Below are 20,702 nucleotides of genomic sequence, written 5' to 3' on the forward strand. Positions count from 1 at the left end.
GGATAGAGAAAAGGATATAATAAGATAAAAGAGAGCCTTTAAGAGAGTTTTAGGAAGGTGAATGGATGGGACCAGTCTGTTTCCTTACTGGGGTCATGCAGAGAGAATCAGACAGCTCGTCCAAAAATGAAGACTGAAAAAAAAGAACTGAGTAAAAAAAGATGTTGAGGCTGGGTGGAAAAGAGGATGATCGTGTTGCATGTCATGAGAATAGACAGACTGGAGACATGTTGGGGGGACAAGGAACTGCTGTGTTGTATGGAATTTGAGTTGAAGGCTAAGCAGTGAGGTAGATCGGAGAGGGAATGGCAGTGCAGCAGAGAAGGAAATCTGTCACTTATTAAGTAGTAGCTGAGTTTGTGCATGAGATTCTACAGGCATAAATTAACTGCAGATCTGTGGGGAGGAAGGGAACCAAAACCAGAGCCTTGCACAGCCCTCACAGAGAGGGTAGGATCCAGGGAGCAAAGGAAGGAGGAGATTTCAGGGGGCAAAGCATGAGCAGTTGTGTCAAAGGCTCATATGAGCTCGCTTCATCCACCAGCTCCTCATCCGGGAAGCTTCCCTGTCCCTCCATCCATCCTTGTGTTAAGCAGAGGAGCTGTCTCTCACCGTGTCAGTAGGAGCACGCCAACACTCTGGTTTAGGGCGGGTTTGTTTTCAAAATGCTACTTATCTCCCAATGCGCCCGAGGTTGACATAACATTTTGAAGTTGAGTGGCAGGCACATGAAAATTCTGATTATTTGCTGTAAGATGTTCTGATAACAGAAGCTAAGTAGTACATGGTCACTTGCCTGTTTTAGCGGAATTCTAGTAGAAACATTTTTTACCCCCATTTTACAGACAGAGAAAACAGGATAAAGGAAATGAGGTGACTTGCCAAAAAATCAGATGAGAGATCTGTGGTCAGTTCATAGTCCTTTGCTTGCAAGTGCTCTGTTTTATTTCTTTGTAATTCAAAAGCAATTAAATAAATAAAAATAAATAAAATTTAAATAAAATGAAAGCCAGCATGTCTTCAGCAATTCCTTTGCTAAAACTTGCGATGTGAAAGACGCTGAGGCTTTCCTCCTTGATAATACATTAAAAAATATTAAATTTTTCTTTTTCCTTAGGAAGGGATAATATTTAATTGTAATTTAAACTGCTTCTTTAAAATCCCATAGTTTTACCCACAATAATCCAAAGAACATTTAATAAGTCTTAAAATATTCATAACACACGGAGATCATTACTCTTGAGACCTTTGTACAAAGCAGTGAAGTGTGTTAGACATATGGCAGAAACCTCTTCATTTCTTATTTCTTGCTATGATTATATGAAAGAAAGGAAGATTCTCTGTTCTTTTCCCCATTGCAATCTGCATGCCATTGTTTTATGTGTTGTGGGCCAAAGTCATCTCATACACATGTTCACTGAAGAACATGGAGTTAATCAGGCTTGAATTTAGCTTGGTAAATGCAAGCACAGTACCGGGAAGCTGCTGGGTTGTTTCAGTTTTCCATACAGTATTTCAGATAACAAAAAAAATGAAATAATTTATTGCTGTATCCCACACAACATCAACAACCCAAACTGTATTGCAGGACAGATGCTTGTAGCTAGTTTTTATATTATTGGTAATTAGCTAAAGCCGTTAATTGCTGTGGCATTGAGTATTAAGAAAAAAACAAACAACAGTTGATACGTCCTGCGTTGGAAATGTATCATAAATATCAGAAGCCCTTGTCACGGTACTGACTGTGTGTAGAGAGGGTGAAAAATTTTGTTTTAATTATATTCCAGTGTGATTGTCTAAAGTCAAGTGGAACCTCCATGGATTATATCTAAAATAAAACTATGGTTACAGTATATGGTCATAATCCCCAGATCTGTTGTGTCGAAATGACAGTATAATGAGTGGAAGTTAAAATGTCCTCTGCTTTCAAGTCGTCATGGTTGTCATTTGATTAAATAATAGTGCATTCTGTTTGATGTCATGGCTTTATTATTCAGAAGCACTTCAGTGTATGTGTCCTACCTTTGTATTATGTGCTCCTGGCAACCAGGTATCTGTATAGGTGCTTATTTACACACCTGCAATGGATACACTGCACGTTCATCTTGCATATGTGCTGCTTCAATATGGAATTTTAATTATTCCTCTCAATTATGGTGCATTCACCAAAAAGAGGGAAATCAGTGGTCAGGTACAAAAAGAAACTGCTTAGTATTTGAAGGAATTTGATAATTTTGTTGTAGTTTGTAGCTTGGCAGGTGGTAATAATGCTATGCCAGCACTGTCAAAATATGAAAATTAAAGTGACGATGGGTTTTAATGAAATCCATTTGACAAATATAATTAAGGTGTTTTAATATGAAGCCCTGTAATAAAGACTACCGGTGGACTCCCTGAGGTCCTGACTAATTGTGTAGATTGCTTTTAAGCTTTGAATAGTTTTATTGGATAATGAACTGTTAAGAAGTGTTAGATCTTTCTTAAGCAGAATTTGGTTTGAAAAAGAAGAGGAGAGACAGGCCTGAGGTGTGGCATTTTAAACATAATTAGAAGAGAGATTTAAGTTAACATCTTTGATCTTGCTGTCAGTTTTTGATTAGAGCTGTAAATGCTTTAATCAAGTGCAGTGTAGTCATTACATTTCTAACTGTTTTTAAACTGCGAAATTACTGAGACACTGACATCGGTTTAACACTTCTTGAGAATTTCCAGCAAAGTTATGTTTGTAAACTGGGTGTTTGCATTAAAATGTCATCCTGCAATAATTTACCAATTCAGTAGATTGTGGGATAATTATATTTTGGTGCTCAAATAATTTGGAAACCCTTTATGAGATTAAACATAATGTCCTGTAGTTGAGGACTGTGTGCCACTTCAGATGTGATTTTAAAAATAATTTCTAACATTGTTTTTTCAATTAAAATTATATTCCAACTAGTACTTAGAATGAGAATGGATAAATAAGAAGCGAAGTGCAGTATTTGAGTGCCTTCCATAGGAATGCCATCCTTTTAATGACAGATACTGTGTTCTGGCAGTGTGGATTCCTGCACACCCATTTTAGAAATGGGGAAACAGGCACAAATATTTCCCCGGTGTGCAAGTAGTGGCTGAGCCAGTAATAAAATTGTGTTCTCTCGAATCCTTATCTTGCATCATTAAAGACTGCTTGAAGAAATTTCAGAAAGATCAATTTATTTATTTTTTTGCTGGCATCCAAAGCACAATAAAATAGGAAAGTGGCTGTGGGCACAGATGCGTCACATTGGTGAGGATGGTCAGCTGGGTGGCACCTGCCCGTGGGTGGCATGGCTTTCATTTCACACACAGAACCCAGTGGCCCAGGGTCCTTCCTCACATCTGACCTTGCCCATCCGGTGTTCTTGGTCTCTGAGCATGACAGAAAATCCAGATACTTGTCACTTTACTGTGTCGGGCTAGGGGCTACTGGGCATACTGTTTTGGTAGTGTTGGTCCTCTAGAAATGTAGTAAAAAGCTACAGCAAAGAAAAATGTGCTTAATCTGGTCTGTCTGCAGCATACAGAACATTCACACAAATAAAGGCTAACAGTGGTCTGCCAGCAAGTCCTACGAAATTGTGAATTGCATCCCACAGCAGACCACCTGATGTCTTCAGCAGAACGTCCTGCACGCTAACGTGTCTGAGGGCTGGCCGGCCAGGAGGGAGTGAAGTTGTGATCCAAACCTAGGGCATCCTTGCAGAGGCTGTCCAGCTGCCGGCGCTTCTTCGTGGTACCTCCAGTGCGCGAATGTCCGCTGATGCAATTTAAGTAACACCAAACAGAGAGAAGCAGTCTGTCTGGTAACCCTGACCCAACTCATTGGGGACTCAAAGACCACGTCCAGTAGCTAGGATGGCACTTGGAACACTGCAGGCAGCTGCTTTGGGAGAATCCAAGCAATAACTGCTGCCCCATGCAGTAAGCTGCTCTGTTCTGGATCAGTTCGTTTTTCAAAGTCTCCAGATTTGCCCCCAGTTAAATATAGCCATAGTCTAATGTAGAGATGCCAAAAGTGTCGATAAGTGTTGCTGAGTTCCTCCATCAGAAGAAATCACACTTGTCATCTTGGACACTTACTGAAAAATCACATTTTACAACAATTTTTCCTGTTCCTTTCTAAGGGATACCTTAGAAACAAATTGTGTCTGCATGTAGTAAAGGCCCCATGTAAGTTTACCTCTTAAACACCATCTGAAGAGCTTAATTTGATCCTTAAAATACAATTCTGCTTTGAGGAGTGTTGTAAAAAATGGTATTATGGGAAAGTCTTTGTTTCCATCTTGGCAATTTCCAGAAGAAATATGTTTGTTTGACAAGTACAAGAACAGAGACTTTTTATTTTTTTTTTTTTTTTCTAAATATATGTATCCCTGCAAACTCAGCTTGGATTTTAAAATCAGTCTGGATTCTTTCCTTCTCATATACCTCCTGATAACAGTGATTTCCCAGGCCATTGGGTCGTTTTCATTGTTCCCTCTGTACCCTTGCGGTGTGTTTATAGAGGTAGTGGTTTTCTCAGCACTACTCTGTGTGTAATCGAAGGCAACACTGCAGATGGAAATAACTAGCACTTAGCTCATGTGTGTGAAAAAGGAGCAGAATCCATAGCTGCGTTGGTCCTGCAGGGTAAAAATAAAAATATAAACAAAGGATAACTGGCTTGAGATGGGCAAGTATAAGTGGAGGAAGACAGGAGGCCATAAGAAGTGTGCTGTGTAAGCAGCACAGAGATGGTTATGCTGATAGGGTTTTGTCCTTTAGGTGCAGGTTTTTAAATTACTGTATATTTCAAATGAACACAGATTCTAACTGGTGGGTATAAAATATCATTGCATATAAAACCAAGATTCAAAATGTAATAAAATATGCAAACTACTAAACTCCATCACCAAACAAAAATACAACTAAGTGAGGATTTCCTAGAAGTCCCTCCAGAGGCCAGAATAAAATGCTGGAACCGAGCTGGGACTTGAACCACCACCACCACCCCAATGAGCCATGGGCTATTCCTTCCCTCTGCTCCTTGTCCCTCCCTCTCCAAGTAGCTGCTTCAGATCTCCAGACTCCAGATAGCAGAAGCATCCTTCTCCGCGAGCAGAGTCGCTCTCATGACCAAACCGGTGTGTGTTAGACGTCACACGGTTTTCTAGTTGTAAAGTACCCACTGAATAAACATGGTTTTGAAGGAGGTTTTTCTCTCTCCAAATTGTCACCTCTTTGAAGAAATATTATGTTTTCAAGGCAAACTGAAGCTCCATGTGTAATTTTTAATTCATTTTGCCTCCTCTTACAGAACATCTTTTAAAAGATTTTTTTGGTATTGATAGAAACCTTAAACAATAACTTTCCTCAGCAAGTTCTTTATTATTGTTTTTTAAACCTTGGTACTTTCAGCAGCCAACTTTGCAATACAGTTCTTTTATATGGCATTTAGATATGGAGAGATTTAGTTGGTGAAAAAATGGGAAGTGTTGAAAGGATGAGCTAATTAATATTTCCTCAGCCTAAAGTACGCTGTTGTGTTAAAGTTTTGCCACGTTTGTAATTTATAGCTGTTAAACCTTTGTTTTATCATCTATTACTGACTTACAGGCTCCTGTTTGCACTTACTGCCTGTAGCAAGCATTTCATTTTATATGGAGAAAAAATGGTTTCAGTTACTTTTACTGTACCCGAAAAGGAGAATGGGATTTGCAGATGATAAATGGGGAAGTTGACTAGCTAACTAATAAAGATTTGTCTTAATCAAGTATGATTTGTCAGAACAGGAGCGCACTGGGGTCAGGGCACGCGCAATGAATAATACAGCATTCACTGGAGAAAAGGACCAGGCAAAAGGCCTCATAAATATGCTGCGATTACCCACTGCTAATTCGTATTCAAAGGAGTTGCACTGAAGCCAGCTTCAGGGTTGCTGAGCTGTTCACCTGCTTTGTGGGCTTTCCAATATTTAAGAAAGTTTTATATATATATATATTTTTTTTTTCATAGATATATGTATATACTGTTTTCAGAACGCTTTATTTTTGCACAGACTGCTACACTTTTTGGTCAGTGATTTCAAGCATTATTTATTAATCATCCTCTAGTTTTTTTTTTATTTTTGTAATGTCTGGACGCTATTTTATTGCTGGTTTTGGTTGTTTAAATATGAATGTGAATACAGCAGGAGATAGTTCCATTCACATTTAAAATGAATTGCTGAACAGTGCAAGAAAGGTTAAAACACTCTTTAGCTCTGTGGAAGCACTAAAGATCAAACAAACATGGACTTTTTGCTTGTTTTTTCAGCTTTCCTGAATTTCTAGTCAGTCTGTGGATTCAGGATAAACCTGATATATCAGGATGCCGGGGAAACCTGACCAAGCACCAGTGTAATTTTATTTGGCTCTGACGTTTTTTTCCTTTATTGACATTGCTTTTTGCAAGGAGCACATTTCTCAGATTGAAACGGTTGATGGATATGCTCTTCCCGTAGATTTTCTGATGTCCAGAAGCTGAGATACAGCAAACAACTTTGTTCTTATAGAGAAGTTTTAGCTGCATAAATGAGTTGTGAAGAATCAGTTAAACAAAGAGAATTGTTCCAGTGCTTACAGTTGTAACTAGCAGACTTTGTTCTTCGTCTTTGTACTGTGTAAATGTCATATGCTGTGGTTTTGTGTAGTTAAATAAGTTTGAAAAAAATCTCCGTCTCCACACTTGAATTTTGAAACTTATTTCAACATTTCAAAATGTTTTCTTCTCTTTTGGAAACCTAATGTAACTTTGTTCTCTCTTTGCTGGTTGGCTGATTGTCTGTCTCATCTCCTTTCTGCTCAGCTCGGTGTCTTGAAGGGCGTTTATTGCTTTAAGGGTAAATCGGCTGCAGAGGTCGGGCCAACTTTGCAAGCCTCGAGCTGCTGAATGCGGGAGGCTAAGATGCCAACTCTCTGCCTACACATTTGAAGTCTTTGAAATAACTAGTACTGCGGGGTCCAAAGTAATTATTCACACTGCTTTGAGTTTATAGCAAACTTGGTAGATGGTGGAGCATTTTTGATTCAGTTGCGACTGTGAATCCAGCCTTAGTTAGACGAACCAAAGATCACTGTTGTGTCATCTTGGTGCCGTTTGGACTTGTAGGTTTAATTAAGTGATCATTTGTGGCTCAAGTTTTAGAGGACATGTTTCTGCAGCTTAATTTAGATGCAGTCAGGATTGTTAATACTGTTCCCTGCTAGATCGCTTTCAGAAGAGTTCAAGATTGGAGTGATGATTGGCAGCATCCATTCCCTGCACGAAGCTCAGAGTGAGCAACGGCTCCTCCTGTCCTGACAGCACCCAAAGTAGTATGAAAAGAAGATAGTGAGGGTTGGTTCCCAACTTCCCTTACAGAAGTGATTGAAATGGAGGTAGCAAGTTGTTTACTTATTGATGCACTAAGCAAGGATTTCTTTTGCCTTAGAACTTTTTTGAGGGAAGGGGGTGGAAAAAAGAAGATGGGAAGGGAGGAATTTGGAGCGGATGAGCATTGCCGAGCTGGTGCATGGCTGGAACAATGGCTGGACTTCAATGTCGAGAAGCGCTCGGGAGAATCAAAGTCTGCCACCTCCTGTGAATGTGCTGTGAAGATGTTAGTGAGGGAGCTCAGGTAGATGGGTGATGGGAGTAGACAGAAAATAATACATCAGTTGGTGAGAAATGAGTAGTTTTATACCAGCAGATTGATGTGAGTTAGGATTTCAGAAAAGGTATTGAACCTTAGAAAAAGAAAAGGCTACTGGAGGTGAAGTTACTAGGTCTGTCGTATATCATATTTCTCCTTTCTTTTTCCTGTTTTCTTCTCATTCATCTGCTTTCTTTTTTTTTTCCTGGGGAAGGACAGGGTAGGACTGGACCATGGGAGGTGTTGGTTATGAAACGCTCCCAGTTTGTTCTTAAAGACATATGGCATCTTCCTCAAATATCATTTCTTCCTATTTTGAACAAAGCACAAAGCCTGAATTCTGATTAGGTCTTCTGGATGTTTTTCTTTCTGATTTCCCTGACCTTGGGATCAACAGACCCCTTTTGCTGTTGGCCAATGAAAATAATTTCATGAACATCCGTTACAGCTTATAGGAATCTTTTTCATTTGAAAAATGTTTGTATTTTAAGTTTGGTGGACATCTTGGACTTTGGAGGATTTGGAGGTATTTTTAGGTGTTTTTTTGCTTGCACAGTAAGACTGGGCAACTTCTTTTATCCTCTCCTGTAGCTGAACTTCTGACAGCTCTGGAAGTGTTGGATGTCCTCAGTGTATGCTGTTGGCTGTCAGTGCTCTTTCTACCGGTATGGTATTTGCTTCTGCTGAAGAGGCCAACCAGTCCCTATAGCATGTAGCTGATTTTTGTTTTATTGGTTAAACAACCACTTTAACAGCATGCAGATTAACTTCTCTGTGGCAGATTCTTGGGGCATTTTAGCACCACCTCTCATGTTTCACTGTTCTGCTAATGCTCTACAAATTGTCTCTCCATTGGCTTATAGCCATTATATTATCCTGCATTTATCTGTATTAACCTGTACTTGTCGTTTAATAACTTTAATGATCTAAATCCTTCTGTCTCTAATTATATTGGCGGTTCAATGGAAATATATATCAACTGTGAACTTGTAAATTTATAGGACTTTTACCTGTGTCCCTACACTTAAAGATATGTCATCACTTTCTTTATTAACTTTCTGCTGTCAGAAGCATAAAGCATTTGACTGAGCCCTGAATTCTTCTAAATCCTGCAACATATATTTTCCAAGTTTATAAATCTACTTGCTGTCACCTCTAAGCAGCTAGCATTTAACGCTTCCTAGCATTTTTTTCCACAAACTGCTGTTGATGATTTATCACTCTTAGTCTCCTAAAATCTAAACTTTTAACCTGTCCAAAATGGGAGTGGCTGTTGGAAAAAAAGTATCCCAGACTTGAACATGTTTACGGAGTTTCTGCCTGTGTCAGCATAGTTCTTCTCCAAAAATCTTCCATAAGCTTTTGCTACATCTTCAGAGCATGAGATGTCTCTGTGCAAGGACAACACAGAATTGCGCTCCCCAAATAGCGTTATTCACTGGGCAAGGCTGAGGATCTCACGGTGGAAGTGTTCTCCATTCCTACTCTGATTGCTTCTCTCACAAAACAGTAGTTTTCTGAGTTTATTTCATGATTCTGAAGGACAGCCATCTTGATTTTTAACATGGTCTTCTGTTTTTCCCAGTGTAAATTAGTTTGACTTTTCCCACCTCTAATTACACAGCTCAGATGCATGCATTATGTGTATGATGAGATTGGGAAAATCATACTTCCAGACAGTCTCTCCATAATTTGGTTGTTTTTAAGCTTGTTTTACATTTTAAACCATATCAAGATGTCTGCTGCCTCTTATGAAACTTCTTTGTGTTTAAATATGTATATGTATGTACACACACAGAGGGTACACTTTGAGAGGAAAAGTTCTGTATAAACCATGTTGGATTATTTGATTTTTCCTATGAAAAGAAAAATGGGGACTCTGTCTTCAAAATCCATAGAAATGCATGTTTGTTTATCCAGAAGCCTGGAGAGGCTTGTTCTGTATCATTCCTGTCTCTTGAGTAAATATATTAGTCATTCTTAAGGAAAAAAGTATTATTGACTTGAGTGATTAGAAAAAGCTCTTTCAGAATCAATTTAGCTGATAAAGTAAATAAATACTTAAATGGCTGGAGGCAAAAAAGAAAAAGAAAAACTAGGCAAGCATGGCTTATTTTGTGTCCTTGATATGTGTGTAGGTATTAGAAATCAAGCTTTGTGGAACATGTATTAAATAATTATGATTGGTACATATGAATAAATACTGCATAAGTTACAGGCAAATTGCAAATTAAGGGTGTATTCAGGAGTATAAAGCATCACTAGAAGTGATCATCATCTTTTCGGTTTATCTCAATATAGAAGTTGAAAACAATGTGCTGCTTTTTGCACACATGAAGGGGGAAGTTGGGTTTACTTTTGTTGGGTTTTTGGGGTTTTCCTTTTTCTTCAGTTGGGGAAAGCATCTTCATTCTCCTAATTTGTTTCAGTGTTTCAGGATAAGAAATGTTGTATTTTTCTGGTATAATGCAGTCTCGTAGAACCAGGCACCATTTCTGTTGGACCCGCAACATAGCGTTATTAAAGTGTTCAGCACTGAAAAGAACACTTTCACATACCTTGTTCAAACACCTTTAAGGCAGAATATATTTAGAGCTGTGAATTTTAGCTTTCACCCTTTAAGGCTGATGCTTATTAATATTAAGTTATGTACTTTGCCAGAATTTTTTTTCTGTTAATCACAGCGTTGTTTAAAACTGAGATAATTGCTATATCGAATATTCTTGCCCTCTGTCAGTACGGAGATAATGATGATGTAAATGCATTCATCCTTCTGCATCTCATAGTTTAGCTGCAATTTTAGAACATAATTTTATGCATCTGTTTGGGAATTTTGGTTAGAAGAGGCAGCACCATGCAGTCTTTTGTAGGACTTGGGACTGCACTGTACTAAACATTGTCCATACGTACCGACCAAAGGGATGGGATAATCCCCAAATAATTGAGGTTGTTAGGATTCTGTGGAAATAACACCATTACCAGTAACATGCAACACCCTTCAGTTTGTGTATTGGTCTTAATTCATGCATCTGCACTACAGTATATCTTAGAAACCTGACCTTTTCACATAACTGTAGTAGCATCATCAATGATTTGCATTATAAGTAGTCTGGAAAGATCTATACAACACTGTTGCACTAAAAGCATGAATCTGCCACATAGATGTAGGTTTTAACTGGCAGGAAAACATCAGAGCCGTGGGGAAACTGGAAAAATTGTAGCAAGCATATAGCAATAATATCAAGCTTGTAATTAGCTGTACTGTGGGCTAATGTTGCCTTTTTTTCCAGTCCCGGGTACCTTCATTTGCGAACCAAGTGAGGAGACGTGACTTCGTATCATTTATAAGTCTGTATTTTCTTTATTTATTAATATTTTTGTTTGACTGTCTTGACCTTCCAACTAAAAATCAAGTTTGACTGTCATGAGTGAATTTTCTGAGTAGAACAAGGATACAAACAGGATCTGTGGATAAAGGTGTCAATTTATGTTTGCAAACTTATTGTGAGATTATGTTACCTCGGTTATGTCTCTTTGTTCAACGTATGTTGTTATTTTAGCCAAAAAAAGGCCAAAGATCATCAACTAAAGTGCATGTAGAGTAGAGCTGCTTCTGTAAAATTGATGATCCGTCCAATTATTTATCTATAGAGGCTGCTGGGAAGAAACGCAACTATCTCAGTTCTCAGACCCCTCTGCTAGGTTGAACTTCATGGCTGAAGGTTTAATCCCTAAGTGTCATATCAACAATTCATTCTGTGATATTCTGGCTGACATGCTCTCCTTCCTTATTTATTGATGTCTTCAGTCATCGACAATGAGAGGAAAATACACTATTCGTCAAAGTGACGGTGTTTTACCCTCACTTACAGTTGATGCTGCTGTCACATTGATGGTTGGAAAATAAACTCAATCATTATAAAAAGCTAAGAGTGTGAACTTGGCAGTGACAGGAAGAAGATGAAAAAAACCCACAGCAACTTGCTTAAAATTGGTGTAATAAAAATAGAGCTGTTTCCTATAAAGATATTTTTGAGCTTTGTTTGTGAAATACCAAGCCATTTTAGCCATTTACTTTATAGTTATTCCTTTGAAGGAGAATCTGCTCCTCGCACTCCTTTATGTCTGTGCAAACATACATATAATTTTTAGCAATAAATATTTGTTATCATTCCACCTCATGCTACATGGTTAGTAATTTCTTGATATTTTACCTCTCTGTTTTTAAGGGATTTTGCTGTGTTTTTTCTTCTCCAGATTGCAGTGAATGTGTGTATCTGTTTCTGTATTACAGTATTTTGAGTGCTTTAATGAGTAATAAGCTAAATGTAGTTTCATCCAGTGAGTACTTTGACATGCAACATAGGCAAAGCCCTCTTGAATCACTGTCTTCGGCTACCATTTGTGTAGCTGTACTGCACCTTACAGCTTTCGTAACTCAATAACCACACATCTTACCACATTTCACCTTTGGGAGGCATTGTATATACAGCTAAAAGTAAAGAGCAACAAGCCAAGAGGGACAAGATAGCATAATGAGGATGTCAATTTGTGGTCAGATATCTGAGGAAGTATTTATCTTAGTTGTACTGTACTTGGCAACCGATAGAGAAATATATATGTAATGAATTTCCTTAGATTTTATTTGGCAGAGTGTGTACCTTGTGTTAAATGGATTTAGGAAAAAAAATTGCTTGTCTCAAATTTTTAACATTTGAGGTGATTCTACTTTGGACTGTTTCCTGAAAATGGGCTGTGTCTATTATAAAAATTAGAATATTCATGTTTGCTCTACTAACATACTGGTGAATTTTTAATGATTGGTTTTCTTGAGACTCCTCAAATAATGACATTTTAAGATCCCACTCATTCACTAGAACAAAAGCAAGGCACGATTTTTGTTGTTTATGGAAACAAAATCATGGTTTACTCAGTTTTGGTGCGTATCTCTGGGCAGACTAGCTAGGTAGCCTGAATGCATGTGCACAGAAATGCGGTTGTCTCACACGTGCAGTGTGTCCTGAGGCAAGCTGCAGCTGCTTTGGCGGCTGGGTCTGTTTCCCCATCTGTAAAATGGGAATGATTCAACTTATTTTTCTCCTTCAGGGAAATACAGTGAGGGTTTCTTCATGTTTTTTTAGAGCTTTGAAGATTAAAATCTTTTCTCTAAACTTGTTGCTAATATTTCAGTGTAAGTGAAGCTGTTTGAAGAGTAAAGTTTTGGCACCTTGTGTTGTCTTTGTAGCATATCTTGAGGCCTCTCCACTATAATTTTGCAACCTTTGGTTCAGCATAAGCTGTGGAAGAAAACAACTCCTGTATAAACAAACGGTGATGACAATAGATTAATGTATATGTCTGCTATTAAAAACATCAGGAAATCCATTACAGCGTATCTCTAAACTGCCAGAAATAATCCATGATAGAGCAAAATAGACACTAGTAACTGAGCTTAACCTGAAATAGCTTTTATTTAAGCATCAGTGGTAAATGCTGAGATGCACAGAGAATGGATTTCTTCTAATATGACTTCTCAGTGTCTTTAGAGGTGTAAGGATGGCTGGTGATTTAGCAAAGGCTTCCTGGCTGCCTTCCTAACACAAGGAGTGGGACGAAGGAGCTTGTGGGAAGTGTGAACACCCAGCACTTAGAGCAAGTCTGAAAGTCTGCTTGCCTTTGTTTCACAGACCAAAGGTCAGTGTCAGTTCCCAGAGCCTAGGCAAGCTCAAGAGATTGCAGGGGGACAGCTTCTGGTTTGGTTGCTACTTCTGCAGTTTTACGTTGCTTGAAAAACTTAAAATTTAGTATAATGATGTCTTACTCTTTGCAGTTAGAAGAAGTGATTAGGCTACCACATACAGTAAACGCTGTTGTTACAATCTAACCTGGCATTTTGAGGCCTTACAGTCACAAGCTGTATTTTTCATGATTTACATTTTGATTTTTTAATGCAGAGCAGATTGGACAGGAGATGCTGGAAAACCTCAGCCATGACAGAGAGAAGATCCAGCGTGCTCGGGAGAGGGTAAGTGTGGTAATGAGTAGTTCCTGGTCTTGGATTTTATTTGCTTTGGGCAAGTTCTCTGTACATGCAAAAATAGTCCAGCGTATTGATTACTTCCATATAAATCAGCTGCTATTGTGAGATGCAATCACCATCTGCAGCAAAGCACTTAGAAAGTGTCTCTTGCGGGCCCAATCCTGCAAAGCCTCTCCTGCAGGCAGTCACACTGAAGTCACCAAACCCGCTGTCAGGATCAAGCTTTCCATCACTGATATCGCAGATGAGTCAGTTTTCTGTCCTTTGAAGGGTTTGTTATAGTGTTATAGCAGTGACTTCTTGGACTTTCTATGAAACAAAGTTCATATCACGAATTAGCTTCCAATAACTGATCAGTCTTGTAGCTGCAAGTGCTGGTAGTTACCTCTTTAGGCAATTCTGTGTGAAAGAACAGGTAGTGGTTTCTTACATCGCTGCTCTGTCACTGCACTCCAGATAACATATCTATGTCATTTTTGGCTCGTGTTGCCTCCATAGGGATCATCTGCTCTGTAGGGTTAGTGAAGATGCCCCGAACCCCATCCCATCCAATGCACACAACTTCTCTGAGCTTCAATCCAAGAAATTTGCCTCCCTGGTTCTGATTTCTGCTGATGGAACCAGGAGTGATAGCACCTGTGACTTTCTGTCCATGGCACATTGATCAGATACTTGCCTGAGTGTCCAATTTGCCAAAGCGAAGTCCTCCTACAAGCCTCTAGCTGACCAGTGCCACCCCAGAAAACTCCTGCATCCATCTCAGGGAGTTTCTTCACCTGGATAGCTTTGACTGGTAACGCCCCATGTGATGGCTCCAATGAGGAATCTTCTATCAGCTGCACCAGGTGCTTTCTGAAGTCCTGGGCATTTGCTACTTTAAAATATAAAGTACAACTAAATCATTAAATGTAACTAAGGATTGAGAGCTTTAACGAGTGTTATTCAGGCAACTTTGTGTCTTATTTCACCTCCACTCCTCACATCCCTTGTGACTCCTGGGTCTGACATGATGTTCTGTTTCTACCTGCACAAGTAAAACCTAGGCGAAGGAAATGAGTACCGTGTATCCCTTTCTGCTGATCCTAAAAATCCTCGGGAAAGAGGGCCTGTGGTTCTGATGACTCTGTGTACACATGGTTCATAGCATAACTTTTCCTTTTCTGTGCTTTCCAGCTGAAGAGCAAAGTTCTTTGATGGCAAAACCTGTAAGCTGCAAAGAGCAAGATTAAAAATAAGGGTATTCTAGGAAAGTGTATCCCAGCGCACTTCAGTGAAAGACCTCTTGTCATAAATGGAAGGTGTCAAATTCTGAATTTTTATCATATTCCCATTAAAATACTTTGCCCAGGGAATTCAGAAAAGTTTTCCACTGGAGCTACATGAGTGGACCTGCCCCAGCTGTCTATATACGCAGATGTACAGGCAGGGATGGTCTTGGATAACCTAGCAAGTTTTCCATTTTCTGGAGATTTTTTAAAGACCAGGACAGAGGGTGCTCTGTTGATGCATAATAGCTTTACACTGAATACATGGCATTATCTTATCAACCAGGGAACAGACTTGTCTTCTGAAAGTCAAATGTCAGCTGGAGTATGATGGTCAGTTCTTAGCAGTTCAGTCTTGTGAAAATTAGGAAGATTTTCTTATGAGCAAAATTCAAATGAGTTAGTGTCTCTATAGTTTTGTTAAATTTACATGTAGGAGTTTTCTGGTCTATAGAGTAAAACTTTTTATATTTTATTTTTAAGCCAAAGAGGAGGGATGAAAGCTCTGCTACAAGGCAGATAGGTTAACAGGACTATACAGGACTCTAAAAGATGCAACTTTTTTAGAAAAACTTCAAATTAAAACATGTCTAAGGCAGACAAGATATTAACATCAGCATCTTGTTCACCTTTCTTCCTTTCTTATTATTCTTAATATGATCTTTTAAAAGCTTTCATAAACACCGTGTAGATTTGCCATTGCTAATATCAAAGCATATTTCAGAATGTTTTCACTACAGCACTTCTGTGAAACGAGGAGGTGCCATCATGTGCCATTTAACAGGTTTGCATGCCACCGGTTCTTTGGCTTCGGCAGTGCGCTGGCATTGGTGAAGAAATGATGGAAGCACTACAATCCGATAATTCAGTTTTAAATAAAAACAAACTTACAGTTTGAAACTCTATGTGTTGTTTTTTCTGCCAGGGCAGGAAGAAAAGGTGTTTTTTTTTAGTGTTCTCTTGGGAGGTAGCTAGAGTTCTTCCAACTATATGTGTACACGTTTGTTTCTTTTTTAACATTTCTTTCGCTTATTTTGTGGTTTTTTTTGATTACCATAAAAATATGAGGTCGTCTTGCTTAGAGGAGTTTATCAAACCTCTAAGATTCAGCTTCCCCTTCCTAACTATCAGTACTGATTCTAGCTGTCAGGTAGAATCCTGCAGCAAGAGAGGAAAGTTAGGATCAAACAAGTAATGGTAAAAAGGAGAGAGCTACTTTTCTGTGAAAAGGGAGGAGAAGCCCCAAGTGTTAAACACATCTTTATGAATAATAAAAGACCAATGTAAAGCATACATTTGTACTTCAGATTCCCTTCTAGCATAGATAAGAACTCAGCTTTTTAATGAGCCTTTTAAAAATTATTGTGACGTTTTTTCTTCTGTTACTTGTGTCAAACTGGGCTAAACTGCTTTTCTGGAGCTTGAATTGTCTAGATGAATCAGGAAAGAATGAGGGAATGTCCTCCTCGGAATATAATGCTCATCTTTGTTCCATCACAGCACATAATTACAGAGATCTGAGAGTCAATGCAAGCCTTCCCACTGAATAGGCTATTGCTAAGAGCGAGTCTTGGTTGGTGTTATCTGATCCCAGCTTCTACTTGGTATTTTCTTAATACCTTTTACAAGAACAGGGAGGAAATTTGTGCAAAAAGGTTGTGTGTCATTGCTTGCAACTACCGATTTCAGTAACAAAAATGAAATCTGGTAGCAAATGTCTACAGTATTGGGCTCCAGAATAGAAGCTGGTTTTAATATTGTTGCTGTGCATATATTCAAGATATAATACTGGTTTGTTAATGGTGAAGGTGATTTGTTAATGGAAGACTGCCACTTGATCTATTTATTGCACAGGATGCATTTTGTCAGCTACAACAAAGTTTCTTTAGTAAGTAGTCAAAGAGTCAGGTAATCCTTTCGATCTGATTTGATAATGAAGAGGTAAATATTCAGCTTTCATAAAGAGAAGAATGTTTTTATGTGTGTGTACACACAGCTGTGTTTCTGGGCATGTTAGAGACAGTGGTCCCTGCTGTTTGATGACTGATAATCGTTACGTTATCATTTACAGTAGATTTTGATGTCCCACTGGTTCCAAGGTCTCTAAAAGTCAAACCTCTACCAGTAGCAAAAGACGCAATAGAAGAGCAACTCCATTCTTCCAATACCCTGCTTCATTTCTGGACTTCCTTTCGTGGGGCACTAATAAACACAAAAATAGAGGGGAGGTTTTAATCTCTTTTAAAAAGCAATTGAAGTAGTTGCTCTTTATTAATATGGAGTTCATTTGCTTCATAACTTTTCATCTCCCCAATTTCATTTTGTATTCAGTTGTGCTTTTACCTATTTTTCAAGATTTTTGAGAGCTGTAGAGCAAGTCAGCTAATGAAGTTTAGCTCTAAATGTAGGTTTCATGTGTCCTAATAAACTAAAAAAATGCTATTTTCAGTGAGTGGGTGTTCCTTACATGTGAAAATATATATTACACAGCTATGCCTTATGTACATACTACACACTGTTCACAGAGTATTTGGGCATCCATCCCAGCGGTGGCTTCTGCAAGGTCGGTACAGGTTTTATATTTAAGGGACAGTATGGGCATTTCTCTTTTACACAGAATTGGTAGAGGGACACAGTTTTCTATTTCTGTTTTTTCTTTAAACTACTGTCTTTGAAAAACAGTGGAAGAAGGAGATGTTTGGTTTTCTTTTCACAAAGCATCAGGAATACAGCGCGTGGCTGTCTGTTCATCCCTTGATGCCCTCACTAATATACATAACCAATACACGTACACACATCAGTGGGAATTATGGATACCAAATTCTATAGCTTCTACCTGCAACTCCTTATTTGTAAAGCTTTTCCTCTTTACCCTGGTTTGTCTTTGTTGCCTCAATGTCTTATCTTCTGTGGGTTTCATCTTTATGTAAGTGAAAACCAGACAAACCATTTTTAAATTTCAGAGCTTTGATGGCTTGCTTACATGTGAGTTTGTTGTGGGCTCAACCTGAAGTTAATTCACTCAGCTGACAGTGGAAATACCTGTCCTTTGTACAGAATGGAGTGCTTGTGCCTTTTGCTTTTAACGGGACTCTTTCTCCCCAGCTCAGAGAAACAGATGCAAACCTTGGGAAGAGTTCCAGGATTTTGACGGGAATGTTACGAAGGTAAGGCCAAGGTAGGGACACTTCTGCTCTTTTTTCTCTCTCTCTCTCCCTCCCTGCCTTTATTTTTAGTTTTAATTCACCCTCAGTATTTTGCTGACGTACCTGACTTTTTTTACACAGGCTGCTGTGCAGAATGTCTTCAAATGACTGCTGGTAGTGAAGCAGGCATGGTTAGATACCAGGCTTTATCACAGCAATGGGAAGTTTTCTGTAGCCTGAGGGACTTGCTCTTTGCTCAATCATTTCTCATCTTTGTTTCTTCATATTTGGGGTGGTTTTTTTTTATATGTGTGTTCTAAAATTAAGCTTTTTGATGATGATTTCCTCTGTTCCTTATTCTTGAGTGATTTTGGTTGTGTGAGGGTTTTTTAGCTGTTAGATTTTAGGTGAGAAAGCTTGTAAATATTTTGGGGCAGTGTAAATTTACATGCAGAGAAAAGCTTAAGATGATCAGTTCTGCCTGAATAGGTGGGGCAGACACATCGTCAAACCTTGAGGTTTTAGCATGTTTCTTCCATGCTTTCAAGGTTACGAAAATTGTTCCTGGGATCAAAGTGAGGTGATACAGAAAGGAAAAATTTGCAACATCCTAAAAATGTATGTGAGACTGCAGGGAGGGCATTACCCAATGATTACTAGCCACCTTAAATTTACATTGATACTTTCCCAGACAGATTTTCTGAATTAGTGGCATCCCTGGATATTTGTTCTTTATCCAGTGAAACAGCATCTGAGCTTCTCTGTGTTGTCCATATTTCTGTATACATTCAGCTTCCTGAAGAAGAAAAGCATCCCTCTAATAGGTGGTGCTGGGTGCTACAAAAACACAGTTTTAAAAGAGTTTAGAGCATCCTCTAAAGTGTTCAGTATGAAATTACCATTGCCTTGGACTTTTATGTTGCATACTTGCTTAATGCAATTTGCTTATGAAATAAAAGAAAACAAGAAGAGAAAGTTTTTAGCGGAGTTGTTGATTTGTCTCTTGGCTTGGAAAATATCAAAAACAGAATTTAATAAGTTGTTCTTTAGTGCAAGCTTTATCTCTTCATAAATCTCCTCAGAAAAATATCTTTGTTAGCTCCTTGTATACCCAGCTGACAAAAGTTAAAATGACTGCACCTCATGCCTTCATTCCACAGATTTCTTACAATTCCGAGTCCAAACTGTAACACATAAAATTCTCTGATTAAGAGTAATATGTAAATGACACAGGCTAAATTCAAAATCCATGGAGAAAGGAAGTGGCAATTGAAAGGGATGGTTCAGTGCCTGTAGACAATCAAAATAAACTATAAAAAAAAATGAACGAAAGAGAAGACACAACCAAACCCAACACTCCCCGGGAAGGGCTCTGCGACATGAGCTGTAACGAATATTCTGCATATGTCTCCATTTTGTCAAATCTCATTAAAGGGGTTTCTTGCTTTATGTCAATTGAGCTGTCCAAAAATCATTCATCATTTTAGTGTAAAAAAACCCTTGCAGTTATTTAAATAATATCATATTAATGTTAAAGTTCAGCTGTCATTTAATAGTATGGCTTAATCAGACATAGCATTTAGGAAAAATAGTTTTTTCGGGCTTTACTTGACTTTCAGGATGGCAGATTCAAATAAGGATTTATGGGTTTCTAAACCAATGTATTCTTTCCATGTTTATGCTTGAGGTACCTCAGCCTTTTTTGCAGCACCCTGTAGTCTGTTATTTTCAATAAAATAAAGTATCTCCTCGTATTGTGTTTGAATACATTTGCAAGTAATTTGGAGAAGCTGAAACAAAAACATATGCTGTAACCTTTGACTTTGTTTTGTGTTTGGGAATCACAGTTAGGAGTCCTAGTTTATAAGTGTTCCATAAGCCAAATGAAAAATATGATCTTTCTGAAACATACTTGGGCTCTTCAGACAAAAGGATTATGTAGTCAGACACCAAGATGGCATGTTTCTGTCTGTCGGAAAGGACTTCCTGGATTTCCTTTTTCTTTTAATAAAAATTCTGGGCTGAGTCACCCATCTGGATGAAAGGCAGGTTAGGATTTAAACACGATTCAGGTAAAGGTGCCAAAAGAAATGCCTTGGCATAGATGCAACTTGCAGCAGAAGATTCTCAGGATGTTATTTAAAACCATGTAATAGGTAGACCTGTGGTGAATTTAATTTGTTTATGACTGTTGGGTAGAAAGATCTAGCATTATCCCAGACCCAGCATCATCCCAATGTTGTTTAGTCACAAAAATAATCATAAAATACAGACCCCAAGAAATCAGCACGAATTAGATAAATACAACTGTAAGAAAAATAATTAGTAGAGATTGGCAGTTGTGTCCTAATTTCTGCATACTTCAGTACATACCACATAATGTTTCACTTAATTACTGGAACCAATAAAGAAAAATGCTGGAGGACTATTCTTCACATTATTATACAGAAAAGGTAATGTTAAACTGAACATTGCTCAACTTAGTTGCTGCTCCCACGATATGTGTCTGTTGATATGCTTGAAGTCATGTGCCAGACTAACACCCTGTGCATCAAATTAATGCCTATTTCTATTTTTAC

The 20,702-nt window shown here is 38.4% G+C and overlaps 1 protein-coding gene across 4 annotated transcripts in view; it reads left to right on the plus strand.

Annotated features, from left to right (window-relative positions):
• The window catches only part of VTI1A (vesicle transport through interaction with t-SNAREs 1A), a 286,220-nt gene that overhangs the window by 153,813 nt on the left and 111,705 nt on the right, over nt 1-20,702 (plus strand). For 2 of the 4 annotated variants that reach the window (XM_075423760.1, XM_075423761.1), the window contains 2 exons: nt 13,627-13,697; nt 18,083-18,155. In XM_075423760.1, the coding sequence (XP_075279875.1) occupies nt 13,627-13,697; nt 18,083-18,148 (137 nt within the window). In that variant the 3' untranslated portion in view covers nt 18,149-18,155. The remainder of the gene's footprint in view (nt 1-13,626; nt 13,698-18,082; nt 18,156-20,702) is intronic. The other 2 variants (XM_075423758.1, XM_075423759.1) reach the window with 1 other exon arrangement.

The sequence above is a fragment of the Opisthocomus hoazin genome, chromosome 6, assembly GCF_030867145.1.
Source record: "Opisthocomus hoazin isolate bOpiHoa1 chromosome 6, bOpiHoa1.hap1, whole genome shotgun sequence".
Classification (NCBI taxonomy): Eukaryota; Metazoa; Chordata; class Aves; order Opisthocomiformes; family Opisthocomidae; genus Opisthocomus; species Opisthocomus hoazin.